The sequence below is a fragment of the Pungitius pungitius genome, chromosome 7 (assembly GCF_949316345.1).
Source record: "Pungitius pungitius chromosome 7, fPunPun2.1, whole genome shotgun sequence".
Taxonomy (NCBI): Eukaryota; Metazoa; Chordata; class Actinopteri; order Perciformes; family Gasterosteidae; genus Pungitius; species Pungitius pungitius.
In genome coordinates this window covers 12,567,291-12,581,547 of record NC_084906.1, presented here as the reverse complement: position 1 = coordinate 12,581,547, position 14,257 = coordinate 12,567,291, and the positions used below count along the sequence as shown (strand labels likewise).

At 41.4% G+C, this 14,257-nt stretch overlaps 1 protein-coding gene across 1 annotated transcript in view; it reads right to left on the bottom strand.

Moving 5' to 3' along the window:
- Positions 1–1,558: 1,558 nt before the first annotated feature.
- The window catches only part of kdm4b (lysine (K)-specific demethylase 4B), a 36,286-nt gene continuing 23,587 nt past the window's right edge, over positions 1,559–14,257 (bottom strand). The window contains exons 11-22 of the mRNA XM_037469319.2: positions 13,928–14,172; positions 13,384–13,504; positions 12,806–12,966; positions 12,357–12,549; positions 10,694–10,770; positions 10,193–10,248; positions 9,588–9,696; positions 5,331–5,525; positions 4,909–5,085; positions 4,337–4,456; positions 3,179–3,271; positions 1,559–2,473 (exon numbers count right to left, since the gene is read on the bottom strand). Of these exons, the coding sequence (XP_037325216.2) occupies positions 2,030–2,473; positions 3,179–3,271; positions 4,337–4,456; positions 4,909–5,085; positions 5,331–5,525; positions 9,588–9,696; positions 10,193–10,248; positions 10,694–10,770; positions 12,357–12,549; positions 12,806–12,966; positions 13,384–13,504; positions 13,928–14,172 (1,991 nt within the window). The 3' untranslated portion in view covers positions 1,559–2,029. The remainder of the gene's footprint in view (positions 2,474–3,178; positions 3,272–4,336; positions 4,457–4,908; positions 5,086–5,330; positions 5,526–9,587; positions 9,697–10,192; positions 10,249–10,693; positions 10,771–12,356; positions 12,550–12,805; positions 12,967–13,383; positions 13,505–13,927; positions 14,173–14,257) is intronic.

The following is a 14,257-nucleotide window of genomic DNA, read 5'->3' as shown; positions in this document are numbered from 1 at the left end:
GAATGCATATTATGGTTTGTGATAAAAATAAGTTTCTATACTGAAAATGTAAAAAGTTTCTAAAATAGTATGTTTAGAATTTATTTTGAGGGAGATTAAGCTGGGTTTTGCTCCTGCTAATTATACCATTACAAATAAGCGGCCAAGCACAGAAACATTTTTCCCTGTTGTGTGATTCCTGCCAATGAGACACTGCGGCTAATAAACCACTGGTCGCACTGCCAATTATTGAAAATCTCTTCTTCCGAGTTTGAAGCACAGGATGATGTCTAAAAAGACACGATGTGCCAGACCCACATCAACCCTGTTTGCATTAACTCTTTTAATTTATGAATAAATTATAAAATAATTCAAAATATTTATTCCCCCACGCTCAAGGGGAAAATATCTATATATAGAGAGTTGTGTGGTTGTGGCGTACCATATGAACGCAAAAGGGCAGAACATCACTATAGTAGCGGAATAGGATTGTATTCGCTCTCATAGTTTGCGCTACTGAAACACAAAACACTGACAACTAGCAACCAACTTTAATCCATTTGAAATAAAATATCCTTAATGTATATTATTTGGACAAAGGATCATACTTGAGGCCCTACATTTAATTTGAGGTGACAGGAAAAAGAAATATGTATGCAATTTACACATTTGATTCACAATACACAAGGCCTACAATATGTACAAGGAAACTCATCAGTCCATCAGTAGTAGCACCTCTGAAGCACAGATTGATCATACCTGGGGAGAAATGTGTATTTGAGAGTACAAATAGAGTAATTGCCTGTTAAAAAAACAAATTCCCATTTTAGATTGCGTGGAGTTTGTGAATTATTCAGAAAAAGAACAGACAGGAAACAGAAAAACAAAACCATACATATATATATACAATATTGACTTGTACATCCAATTTAAACAAAGATGATGCAACACGTTTCCAGATTTTAGGGTTCCTACAAACATTTTCTTCTACCAACTATGAAACATTTTTCGTACTTGTTCTTATAGTTTTGGGTAGTTGGTATGCTAAAAGAAGAAAGATATCACTCATAATGGACGTCCATCTGTTAACAGTAGCATGTATCGGATATTCCTATTCCAATTAAGACCGTGCAACATTCTCTGGGCTGTTCTGAACTTCTGGAAATGTGTGATGAAATGCTGAAATTCATTTTCCTAATGTAGGAACCCTGAGAGTTTGAGGTGAAAAGTGGAGCTGCCAGATGAGTTTGACTGTCAATACATAAGATTTCATAGTTCATTAGTTAATTATCCTGACACATCTTCACAACGTTTTTATGCATCCTGCAAAAACTCAGGTTTGCATTCAACAGTTTTTCAATTACAAATAATTCAATATTCGACAAAGACATTTAAATACTGAGTTCCTCCTATAATACATGTTTTTACCTCAATCCCCCATTTACCTCTAACAATAAAATACCTTACTGAGCATGTCCTGGAGATTTGAAAATTTACTTCCACCAAAGACTTTCAAAGCCACTGTGGCTGCATTGAAAAATATATATATTTTGTTGCTGGTTATTTTATTTAAAAAAAGAAAGAAAAAAAGCTCAGTCCACAAGGAGCCTCGGTGCTGAGAGGTTGTTGCAGTAATTAGCTTCCTGGTCAAAATAAAATGAGAGTGTGCTGTTACTGAGTTAATGCAACGAGGTATGGAGTTGATACCATCCGGAGACGTATTCATATTATGATGGAGCAGAAAAGCACAGCAGCTGACCAAAAGAGGAAAAACCCTACAAGGCCAAAGAAACTATTAATAATAATAATACAAATATTCAAATGAAAAAACAAATTCTTTAGCTGCTGCTTCAGAGCAACCTAAAGCACCAATGCAAATACATTAACTCAAAATTAGAAAACTAACATGCATTAAAGAGTGCTCGTGTGCCTTGTACTCTGAGTCAGTGGAGTAAATGTTTTGTCCTTTAATCCGGCACTCAGTAGAATCCGCCTGCTTCCTAACGGGTCAGCCTCCACTAGCCGAGTAGCAGTATAGTGGAGTCACTTGTTAATACAGGGGTCCTTGACTACTGTCCTGAGTGAAATGTGAATGGAAGAGGCTCTCCATGTAGGAAACGTCAACTGAAAAGGGGGTCGACTGTGGTGTCGGCGTGGGGTCCGAGGCCAGGGATGACTCTGTTAGAGCATCGGTGAGGGCGACGCTCATGTCCATTGGCGTCTCGGCGTCCATCTGAATACCATTGGGTGGGCTGGCGGCGCCATGCGGGGTAATGCTGGGCTGGGCCGGAGGATGTGAGTTCGCCAGTGTATGAATACTGTGATCTTCTGCTGCGAGAGCTCCTACTGGCGCTGTGGTAAGGGCGCAGGCAGGTTGATTTGACATCCCCATGGAGGTCCCAGCCACTGGGGCAGAGTCTGAGGGCAGCCGCCGGCGTTTTGCTGCTTGGGCTTCATCTGCTGATGAGACCTCCTCCAGTGGCACAGGGATGGCCTGGAAAAAAAAAAAAAAAGTACTTAGAAAGTTCCGATGGCACCCAAATGTCCTCCATCCAGATTTACATTATGGGACACTACATTTACGGATTGAAAAGCCTTACCATAAATCCCTCACAATAGTTTTTCAGCTTAATCGGTCTCTTACAATTGGCTGACCTTTCAACCGTATGTTCTGACATGATTGGACGGCCAGTGTGACGTTAACATGGTGAGTGCTGCAGCATTCCAAGACCTAAACCATTTCTACTTCAGAACGCTTGCGCATGGCGGCCATCTATGCAACGTCAAACCATCATCCGCCACGTGTAAATTGGAGGAGACCGGTGGCAGTTGATCTGGTCAATCTCAAATTGAAACAATGTTCTACTATTTCTGTCTTTGAAACAAGAAAACATCATCAAGATGATGATATTCTTATCATTATTAGGTACAGGAAATATATGTTAATATATATAAATATGTATATAAAGGATAACCAAGACGTTATCTTCTGTGAGAAACAAAGCCTTTTTATGCTTAAATAAATAGTTTTGAAATAGGTCTGCAACCACTTTTGTGTCCTTTTATTAACCAATGCTGGTTGTACTGCCCTTTCTTCAAACAATTTGGAAATCTGCTGCATTACAAGAGATCCATCTTTAACTGAAGCATATAGGTGTGTGAACACAGTTAAAAGCAATAATATATACAATATACTCACCAGTCTGGCTCTGACCCTCTTTGGCAGATCCTGTTCCAGCTGATGTATCTCTGAGTGTTTCAGTATCAACTGGCTCTGGTCCTGAAACTCAACCTGGGCAGATGATGAATTTGTAATTAGAAATCGACTCAAATCATATTTTAAACATACCAAAGGATAAACCTTTTTAAAATAACCATGAGAAATATTCAAAAATTCAATGTATAAAAACATTTTTTAGAAGGGATTTGAAAGATGATTATGATAAAGTCAGTAGTCCATTGCTTGGAGGCTGTACCAGCAGGAAAGCATAATGAGATGCAACCATGGGTGGTGAAGAAATTAGCAAAAATGTTAAAATTCACCCAGTAAGTCACAGATGTCTCCCCCACAACAAATAGTTTAACCAACAACCACCAAAATGCCTCTGACCATGTCCCTGAAGCCTAAAACCCATTTAGCTTTAAAAAAAAAAAAAAAAAAACTAACAAGGAAACAGTCAGGGTCGCAGCATTGACAGAATGACCAGCTGGAGATATGGTTGTTATTCATTGCGCTTCTTGTCTCAAACAGGATTCAGAGCACTGCAGATGGGAGGGTAGCGGACAAAGACGCAACACACACTGAAGAGGTGTATGCCGTCCGGGCAGACAATAATGTTACTTTCTAAACTTCTGTGAATGCCAAACAATTCTCACCCTAATCAATGAGTTCAATGTTTTACTCAGAAAGGAAACCAAATTGGGTTCGAAAGCTTTGCAATAGTTCTAAAACAGCCTCCACAAACACTCTCCCTGTGCATTTATATTACTAAAGCACCAACTGATGTCCTCACAAAAAGATCAACAAGGCAAAAGATTAACAGCCTCTCTTAAACGTTCAGCAGTTAATGCATTCCTGGTAAATCCATGTATGCAGGTAACTTCCAAGATGTCATCCTCTGACAAGTCCCACAACAATCTTTTTCTACTCTGTGAGCACTCCCATATTTGCCCCATGAATTCCCCAGCATGGATCAGTGATGCTGACTCCAACTTCATAGTGTAATTGGCATACTTTATCAAAATGCGCTGTGATCAACAAAGGCAGGCAACCTTGTCACACAGAGATACATACATTGCAGCCAGATCAGATTGTAAATGAGCAATGCTAATTTCTAATAGTTGTGTTTTTCCTCACCTGGTAGAATTTGTGGGTGTGCTGTCGGACAAAGGAAGCATTGACAACCTGGCCCTCGGCTGTGCTGACCACAATCAACTCCCCCACCTCAGGAGGACCGGTACGCAAGCAGTCGTGACTCTGAAGGAAGAGAAACACGATGTAGTTCAATTGGAAGAAGATTGAGAGGAAGAGCCCTAAGAGTTAATGGTGAGGACATACCACTCACTCCCCAGGCATGCCTCATTTAATAAACATTTTAAACCAGCAGTAAGCACCTTAGAAGTTGACCTGAGGCAGTAAAATTCAATTTACCAAGTAAAATAAATTGACAGATTTTCCTAGTTATTCAATAAATACTTTCCACTTTCCCCCAATTCAAACTGTTTTGTCGTTTTACACTATCAGACTACCTGATTACTTAATTGTAGTTCATAGTTCTAACTAGAACCTCATCACGACAGTTATGTGTGTAACAAGTGGCAGCGATTTATCCAAGTGTGTTTGAATTCACACCATTTACGATTATAAATGCTGCTACATTTTCTCCTGACTTATCTATCGATCTATATAAAAAAAATTGAAAAACTCACCAAGATATTCTCTGGGTGCAGGTTGTCACAATACGAGCCATCGTCAAAGTTGACCTCGTAGTAGGTCTGCGTTGCCATGCCGATGATGGTACAGTGGTAGTACCAGCCGTCACTGTTGCGCCCAATCACCCTCTGGCTCAGGTTCAGACTCTGCGGGCCTTTGGATGTCGTCTTCGGCTGGAAGGATCAAAACCCAGACAGACCATTTGAGGTTAAGAAAGGGTTAAACCTGCGTGTGCTCTACCAGCAGCGGCACATACTGTCCTCTGCATGAACACCGAAAGATTAACTTCTCATCTAATGGAAGTCGGTCTGAAGTTAAAAAAAACCCCAAATGTCTACAACCTAGAGAACAAGCATTCAAGCTTGCTAATACAAATTACTTAATTTAACGGTTGACTATTTCTCTTGAAAGCACTTACCTTGGAGGAGACCCTTTTGCTTTTATGCTTTTGACAGGTGACTGACACCACGTACGGCCAGTCGGCCGGTGTCATGACAACTCCAGCGATTTGGGCGCAGGTGACGTGGAAGGACGTGGCACAGTTGTCGTGTGAGCACTGGATGCAGGCGCCGCGGTTCTGATTGGCAGTCTTTCCATGGCAGAACACACACTTCTACAATACAAAAAAGACTTTGGTTGATGATGCAGGTTAGACACAAATGTCTTTACTAAATTATCTTTCAACGACCTTCAAGAATTTTCAATTATAATTTTTTTTTTTTAAAAAGACTGGTTTCCTAATTGCCAGTGAACCTAAAGGGACAACATATCACATACTGGTAGCTGGGCAAGCACATGTGTCAATGAATTTGCGGTTGCCATGGTGGAGGTGTGGAGGTCCCAGTTTTAGAAAACAGGTTGAGCAAACTATGGTGAAAAAGTTAAGTTAAAGTTAAAAGCGACCAACGAAGCTCCAATACCAAGATTCACCCTGGCAACAGGTAGACAGAGACCATTTTAGAGCAATTGGATGTAGATTTATCTTCAATACAAAAAAGTGCCTTATTCAAAGCGGGAAAAGGTGTGAATAAATTCAAACAATTGAGTCCATTAATTAATTACCGTATTTTCGCGACTATACGGCGCACTGAATTACAAGGCGCACCTTCAATAAATCGCCAATTTTAGAACTATTTTCATATATAGAGCGCACCGGATCACAAGGCGCATAGAAGTAACTGCAGTAAAACGTTTGACTGGGGCTGCGTTATGCATTCACTAGATCCGGCTGTGCTAAATCAAACGTTATTAAGCGTTCTGAAAACTCTTCACTCCCATGGTAACGTTGTTCAAACGTTAATGTGGATATTAACAATATCTCTTTCGTTATTGGTTAATGAAAACATTCTTGGCAAATGCTTTGGTGCATCTTGCACCGAGAGGCAGCGCTGGAACAGACGGTGGCGCCTCGCGGCGGACCGTCAGCGCGATCCCGACATCGAACTACGAGCTTTAATGTACTGTAGCGACTCTCGCTAATGAATCTCTGGACAATGTGCTTATCTTCTGGTTTTATTGTCGAGAAACAGGCTACTGTCGGCCGAACAAAAACACACCATCGCTCTCCAAAACAACAACAATTCCCGCGTCCCCATAGGTGGCACTAAGATGAGTGACGTCACATTGTGCGCCCTTCACTGACCATCCCAAAACTCTGTAAAGTGCAACGCCGCTCCAGAACATGAAAACACAGTCCGTTACAATACGCTGTTGGAGCTGGAATTACCGCGGCTGCTGGCACCAGACTTTCCCTCCAATGGATCCTCGTTAACCAGTATGGATCACCCAATTCATCCATAGATATGGCGCTCCGGATTATAAGGCGCACGCGCCGTTTTTTTAGGAAGAAAAGGATTTTAAGTGCGCCTTATAGTCGCGAAAATACGGTATTACCAAAATAGATGATAAAGTGGTGGACTGTATTAGTCTGTGGCCTACGTTACATTGTAAATATATCTGCTCGGCATTAGTCTGACAGGGAAAAGACAGAGGCAAGAAAATAAAGAGAAGAAAAAATAAATAAAATCGAGAAAGCCTAATCTGAGTAATAATATAATTGGAATACAGAGGATTATCAAAAGGTAAGCATTTGCACTATTTGGATATTGGCTGCAGCTTTATACTTTTAAACCGTTCGATATCCTGTCAGAAATTTACAGACTCACTATTTAATAATTTACTTTCAAAATACATTCTCCAACACTTTACTCTAATATTATAGAATAATCAGTGACAGCTGACGTAAACCGACAGATGTATGGGTCTGCAGTCACACGGTTACATCTTTATATAACAGAAGGAGGTGAAGGTGACTTGACGTGTAAAAAGGTCATTTACGCCAAAGGCAAGATACAAAGTAATGACTGACAGCACAAAAATGCACAGAAGATGAAAGTCCAGTGGTCAGGAGTCAGATGACATTCTCTTCGAGGCTACACTGAAAGTGTCAAGGCTTTCTCGAAGACCAGCTGAACGGACACTGTAACAATCCGCGAAAAATAAGTCCATCTTTCTTTTTTTCCCCTCTGCATCCTGGCGTCTTGCATCACCAGTTCGACTCCTACTCTTGCACAATCAAACAAGGAATTTCATATCCCCCTCCTGGAACATTTCCTCTTCAAATCCCTTCATTCTATCCCCACATCCAGAGTGTGAAATAACCAGTCAACCAAATCTTTGCCTGGCAGTGAAACCAGTCCCCTCTCCAATGAGACACTTTGACACGTGTCATCCGGCACATGCAGCCACACAACATTCTTCTTTAATTTTCAATTCACTTTGAATCCTTCAACACACCATGGCTCCATTGTCTTTACCCAACCCGTCACCACCCCTCATCCTTTTTTCAGTTAAAAAGAAGAGAACAAGGCTCAGAGAGATGAAAAGTCGGGACGCACCAAGGAAAGCGAACAACAGGATGTAAAGAATTCACACTGTCAAAGTCAGTTGTCCTCAACACACCAGGATTGGACCCTTTGCAGAAACATTATCTTTGAAGAAATCACCTAAAAAGGAATACAATTGAGGGGCAGAAAAGTGCCATTGTGTATATTTAACTTGTGACAACATCCATGTATATTACACACAAACTCATTACCAAACAACTTTGGCAGCTGTGTCATCTTGTTTTATTGGAGTTATCATTTGAATCGATGTATCCCCTTTCTCTAACCATTCCTTTTTAACCCCCCTCATTTTCTGACAAATCGCACTGCGAGCAGCTGTATTGTGGCGCATGGCCGGTCAATAAAAAAAAGAAAATTCTTAATTAAACCTGCAATGCGGATCTTTTGTCTCCCCCCTCTGGCATAGAAGTAATTACAAACACTGCCGATGAACGATCATGACGTACATCTGCCTTTGAGCAAGTCCTAAACATGAGGTGACAATACTTCAAGTTTAGAACTGATGTAAGAAACAATATTTTTTAACAGACCTGTGTTGTGTGACATTTTATAGGCCAATATGGTATGAGTTATAATAAGCTTGAATATCGCAGGCAGCTGGTGACATCAAGCACCAAGTAGCATTAGCAGTTTTTTTCTTCATGACAAATTTCTTTTCTGATTGAAAAACCACTAAGTCAACACAATCTCAAAAGCCTCCATTTTAAAACATTCTATAAATTGTCTCAGATTTTGGCCCCGTCTTCTGGTAGCATAATACAATGTATATATCGATGTACCCTAAATCTACCCTCTGAAGTAAAATGCAAACTCGAAAATTATGATTATGATGGCAGTTAACACCGATAGAACTGATGAAATCATTGGTTTTGTGTGTTTCCACCTGTCCAGGTCAACTAATGGATTGACCTGGACAGGTAGGTGGATAACAGTTTAAAAGATTTCATGATTAATTTTAGCAGCTTGCAACTGTAGTGCCTATAGGTACAAAATGCAACACTACCTTTGGGGGAAGGTACATTTTGGAGATATCACGGTGCAACTGAGGCTGAGAACGTCAGCTTGGTCAATGAAACCCAAATGTTTAAAGAGGGAGGGCAAATAGATTGCTGAACACACTGCAATATTAACCGGTTTCCAAGTGTTCACATTTGATCAGGCCAGTCATCCGAATCATTAGAGCGAAGAGCTCCTTCTTATGGCCTTTTAAGAGAAGACGGAAGAGGAAACCCACTTTGACAGCGCTCAGACGCAAATGACTCGCCTTAAAAGATTATACAAAAGATGGTAGAGGCATCACTATGTTTAGATCGGTTATAGAGGAACCAGAAACACTGCCATTGCTTGTGAGGTGGGATCACAAGAAAGAGCAGCGATTTGGGGAAGTTGCCTCCTACCCACGGGATCAATGCAGTTAATTTTGCGCAGCGAGAAATGACAGCTGATTATTCAGCCATTCCCCTCAGCACATGTGAGCCCGATGTCCTCCGCAGCTCTCTAAAAAGGATCTATCGGAGCATCAGAGATGGCTACTGAGAGAGAGCGCGAGAGCGAGAGCGAGACACGGGTGCACAAGCAGGAAAGAGGAATTTGCTCAAATGTGCGAAAGAGAAAAAAGAATCGGTAAGGAGAGAGGATTCCTTATTACCGAGACAACAGAGGCTCCAGTGAATAAGCACTTTTTTTCAAAAAGGTGGAAGATGATGATTTTGACTTTGACAGCAGATTAAAACATGAGATGAAAGCGTGTTTTGCTTCGTCGTATTTACCAGATTCTTGCGCGTATCCGGAACGGCACTGACATCCACGGGCTCCCTCTCAATGGCGTTGACGAAGCGAGCTTCAGCTACAGCGATGGCACAGATGACGTGCACCCATCTGGTTAAAGAGGAAGAAACGTATACCCCTTCATATTGTTAATTTAAAAAAATAGCAAGAACAAACTAGTGATCCCCATGTATACACCGTCGCACAGTCCTGATCTGCAGATACTTGAGGCCAGCGAAAAGTCCCCATACTATTTTACATATTGGAAGAAAACCACATCATCATATCTGACCCTAAAAAGAAAAAAACTTAACATGGTAGTCTAGACCATGCAGGGACTCATTGATGACCCTTGATCATTGATTAACCATTAACTAAGCTGCCATTTCTATTGGGACTTTTCTTATTGGGAAAAATGCTAAAAAAATGCTTTTTTTCTTTTTATCAATTGAATTTTTATTTAAGTCTTGCTCACACACAGACTCAGTCATTAATACTAGAGTTTTTAAATGTTTCATTTTGCAATTGTTTAATATATATAATGTCCAACGTTTTTCTTATCTGATATTCTATGCACATTTAATAAACCCAAGAATATGCTACTGACCGGTTGTCCGTGGTTGTCTTCAAAGCTCCTCCCCGCAAGTTGCAGAGACAACACTCCTGAAAAGTCGGAAGTAAATTATGATTAAGGCAGAGACAGAGTGCACAGTGACACAGATCCTGTGAGCCCTCATAATTTCAACAATTCAGTCACTTTGTTAGTTTGCTGATTATGGAACCGAGCTGCTTTAACAAACTAATTATCTGTCCATCCACCTGTTTGTCTACTACAGTCTTTTAACAGCAATTAAAAATATTGTAATTTATTTCTTCAGACTCAGTTTTATAAAGGCCCAAGTCATGTCCCTTCAGTTAAAGAATGGACTTTGAAACATACGAGGGGTCTTCTGCAGCGCGATGCTTCCAATTGGAGCAAGGCATGCTGATCAATGAAAGTCATACGACAAGCTGCAGCAAGAGAATATTTTCAACTTAATACTTGTAGTTTTAAGACTTGTGTTGGAACTAAGATCTTGGTCTGTCACAAGTTAGTGCTGCTACTCACCACTGTCCAGGCTCCTCCTGCACATCTGGAGCACATCCAGGAATCACTGACAGAGTCTGGCTTCACACCGTAACAGCCTACAAAACACAAGAGGAATTGGTTAATGTATCTTTACTTTAACATTTTGCATTCAGTGTTTCCCGAGCACTTTCTGGATGAATTACTATGCACTTGATGCCAGACCCTTTTTAACCATTCTGTTAGAGCTTTCTCTTTAAAACAGTCACATTATCCTCCTGTTGTCCGAATGAAGCTTCTGAATGTTTACATGCACTTTGACAGGTCTGAATGATCCTTCGTTGAATGTCCACTCCCACAACGAGCAGCAAAGAAATAGAGCGGAGCTGGTGTTTCTGACAGGGGTTCTTTCTGCTTTGTATCCTCTCATCAATAGCACTGCTGCTTCCCCAGCCGAGTCCAGCTTATCTCTGGAGCACTAATGAACTAGCCTTTTCAAGGTGCACTCCAGCTTCAGGGATAATAAGAACCCAGGAGGTTTGTTTTGTGTGTGTGGGTGTCTGTCACTGACTGAGCTCATGTCCAAAATGTCATTCATCCGATTGCATGTGCTGCCTGACACGTAACTAAGGCATATAGTTATATACACACCCCAGCTGTGATCCACCCATCACCAACTCTAGTTTGTTTGAAGCAAACTCTTATTTCACAAAGCTGATGGTGAAAACATGCATACTCTACATGCCTTTCCCCGCAGTGGCTGAGCAGCATTGTGGGAGGCAGACAATTTAAATCAAATGAACCCATAAAAGCCAAACAGCGATATTCTCTGCCAATTGCTGACATATTCCACCAATACGCCAATCCATATGCACACACATTTATAAAACGACCCACATTTAGCAAGTAGAGCTAAGCCCAGAGGTCCCGTAGCTCGTACACAAAGTTAGCAAAGTTAGCCTTCCCGCTTTGCTGTGACAGATACCATATTCCCTCAATAGTTGACATTCTTTGTGAAAATGAAGTGTGGAAAGCCGAGCAAACAAGAGCTAGGAAGCCTTAGGTGTGTGTTGCCTTCAGAGAGGCCTTTGCATTGCTTGAGCAGCCTCTCGGCTAGTTCAACCAGAGTCAAGGAGAGGTAAACTAGGGGGCCTCACCAAGTGTGGCGACGGGGTGATTGAGCAGACATATTGTTGTGCTGTGGTATTGGAGCCTCATCTTCAGTGCCTTCTATTATTCCAACACTATTATCAGGGGCCCAGGGATATAAAGAGTAGAGAAAATGCCCAGTAGAGTCCTTCTAGAAAGCTTGTCAGTCTGTATGTGGGCTTGAAGCCCACAGATTGTTATAAATCAGATGCTGTGCCCTCAGCTAAATGTCTCCAAGGTGAACAGAGTCATGGTAACCATTCCACAACAACAGGGAGAAAGCAAATAACACTTAATATCTTGCTAAAATGTTTGTTTTAATGGTGCAAATTAGTATGAGCTCTTGATAGTTAAATTGCTTATATAATAAATAAAATATTGTAACGGCAGATTACATGGGGATAGTTTTACTTTTGCAGCCAGCCTTGAGTGGCCGTGAAGGGAACTGCAGTTCTTGGCACTTTTGCGTTGACTTGGTTTAATCGGCGCTGGGGGAAGCCGCTGAGTGATGCCTCGACTGCAAAGCAATCTGAACAATTGAAGGTTTTATACTTACTTGCATGAACCTGCATGTGGCACGACGAACAGCAGAGGAGCGGACTAGTTCCATCCTCCCCAATGTGATAGTTGGTGGGTGGAGGCTCAGTGTTGCCTGCAACGCTGAAGCACATCTCTGGGACCAGGGGACGAGTCAGGCGGGGAAGGGAGCCACGCTTGGTTTCATTTACGACAAAAATGTCCTTGTGAGGCTGGAAGGGCCAAAGGAAAGGAGATAATTACATTAGTGGATTATATCCACGTTGTTTACTGGCCAGCCTTCAACATTGGTGATAAATGAAGACAGGACCAAGCTGTTGTAATTTCTATTTGTGAGCATTTACTACAAGTTTTCCAGTTAATCTAGACATGACCAACCTCACCAATGCCACTAACCGGCCCAACTGAACACCTACTGCTTTTAACATCACTACATTTATTGCTACGTGCTTCTGTTGCAGTGCGTACCTTTGTGTAGGGACAGAAGAGTGAACAGACAGCGCAGTGGGGTTGGAGAGCTGCCACAGCGGCATTAAAGGCCTTTTCCGCCAGGAAGTTGGGCGAGTGATTCTGCCACAGGTGCTCCTGTTTTTTCATGTCACTGTCCAGGGGCATGGGGGAGGACAGCTCTGTGGGCAAAAAAATCAAATACACACATTATTTACTGCCAGTACTCTCTTTCTCCCCATCAACCCTTCTAAAGTACATGTCCCAGTCAGGTGCCCTGCTGGTGACGTAAAGTGACTTAGCAGGTAATGGGAAGTCATGATTCCCGGATCAATCATTTTGAAAATGAAAGAACAGAAGGGAAGGGCGGGAGAAGAGGCCTTGCAGTATTCATTTCATTATACCCATTGGGAACTTGCCCGGTTTGTTTTTCTTTCGCCGTATTGAATCAAAACAAAAAGGCTATCTTATTCCTTTTAAGTACGTAGATACAAATAATTAAGAGGACAGAATACATAACGTGATATGACAGAATGTTCAGATATAAATATATTTCAAATAAAATGCACTCATGGATTACACCATTTGCAGACACAAACCTTTGTCACTGGTGGGGTCTTGCTTGAGAATGGACAGGGGGGAGCGCATGGGGGGCTTGCTGAGGGGGTGACGCCGACTCTTTTTGACCTCAGTTGGCATTTTTACCTTGGAGAAGCATGCCTGGAAAAACACAAGATCGTTTCATACTGACTCAACTTATATTTCTTGTCTAGGATTTCAACCTAATAGATTTAAAAAAAAAAAATTTGCAAGATGTTCTGCTGTGGTAAAGTACTTATATATATATATGCCTTTTTAGAACAGCTGTAACTTTTTATCACAGAGATTCATTTCATATCACGTAAAAAATTAAATAACGTTTTGGTCAATTAACTTGTTGATTTTTGCATTGCAATCAATGTAACTGCTGCAGAGAACTAATGGAAATGTAGCAGTCCAACTCTGTTCTTCACCCAGATCACCCAGCTAAACATCTGTGCAGTAAAATGCCAACGTCTGTGGCTTGAGATAATTAAGATTCGCTGATAAACTTCTTACAGATCAGAGACAAATATAATCAACTTAAAGCTTCAGCAATCTTACCTGGGCGGCAATCACATCGAGCTTGTTGTCTAATGGGAGATCACTCTGTCTTGGAGTAAGAAGGTTCCCCTCCGCTCGTTGACTGACCGCGGTGTTCGTTAAAGCCTTGGTGCTGGTTGTGGCAAACTGCTCCAAGACTTCCTCGTACCCACTTATGTTGCTGTAGATATTTGACAATTTCTTTGACTTTTTCTGCTTCTTTTTCTCTGCGTCCTCCGACGGGCTCTGTGGTTTGGCCTCAGATTCTTTGCAAAGACAATTAGAAGAAAAAAAACAAGAACTTCAGACGGATAATAAGGACTGTTGTGCCAACTGGAAAACGTGTTGCGT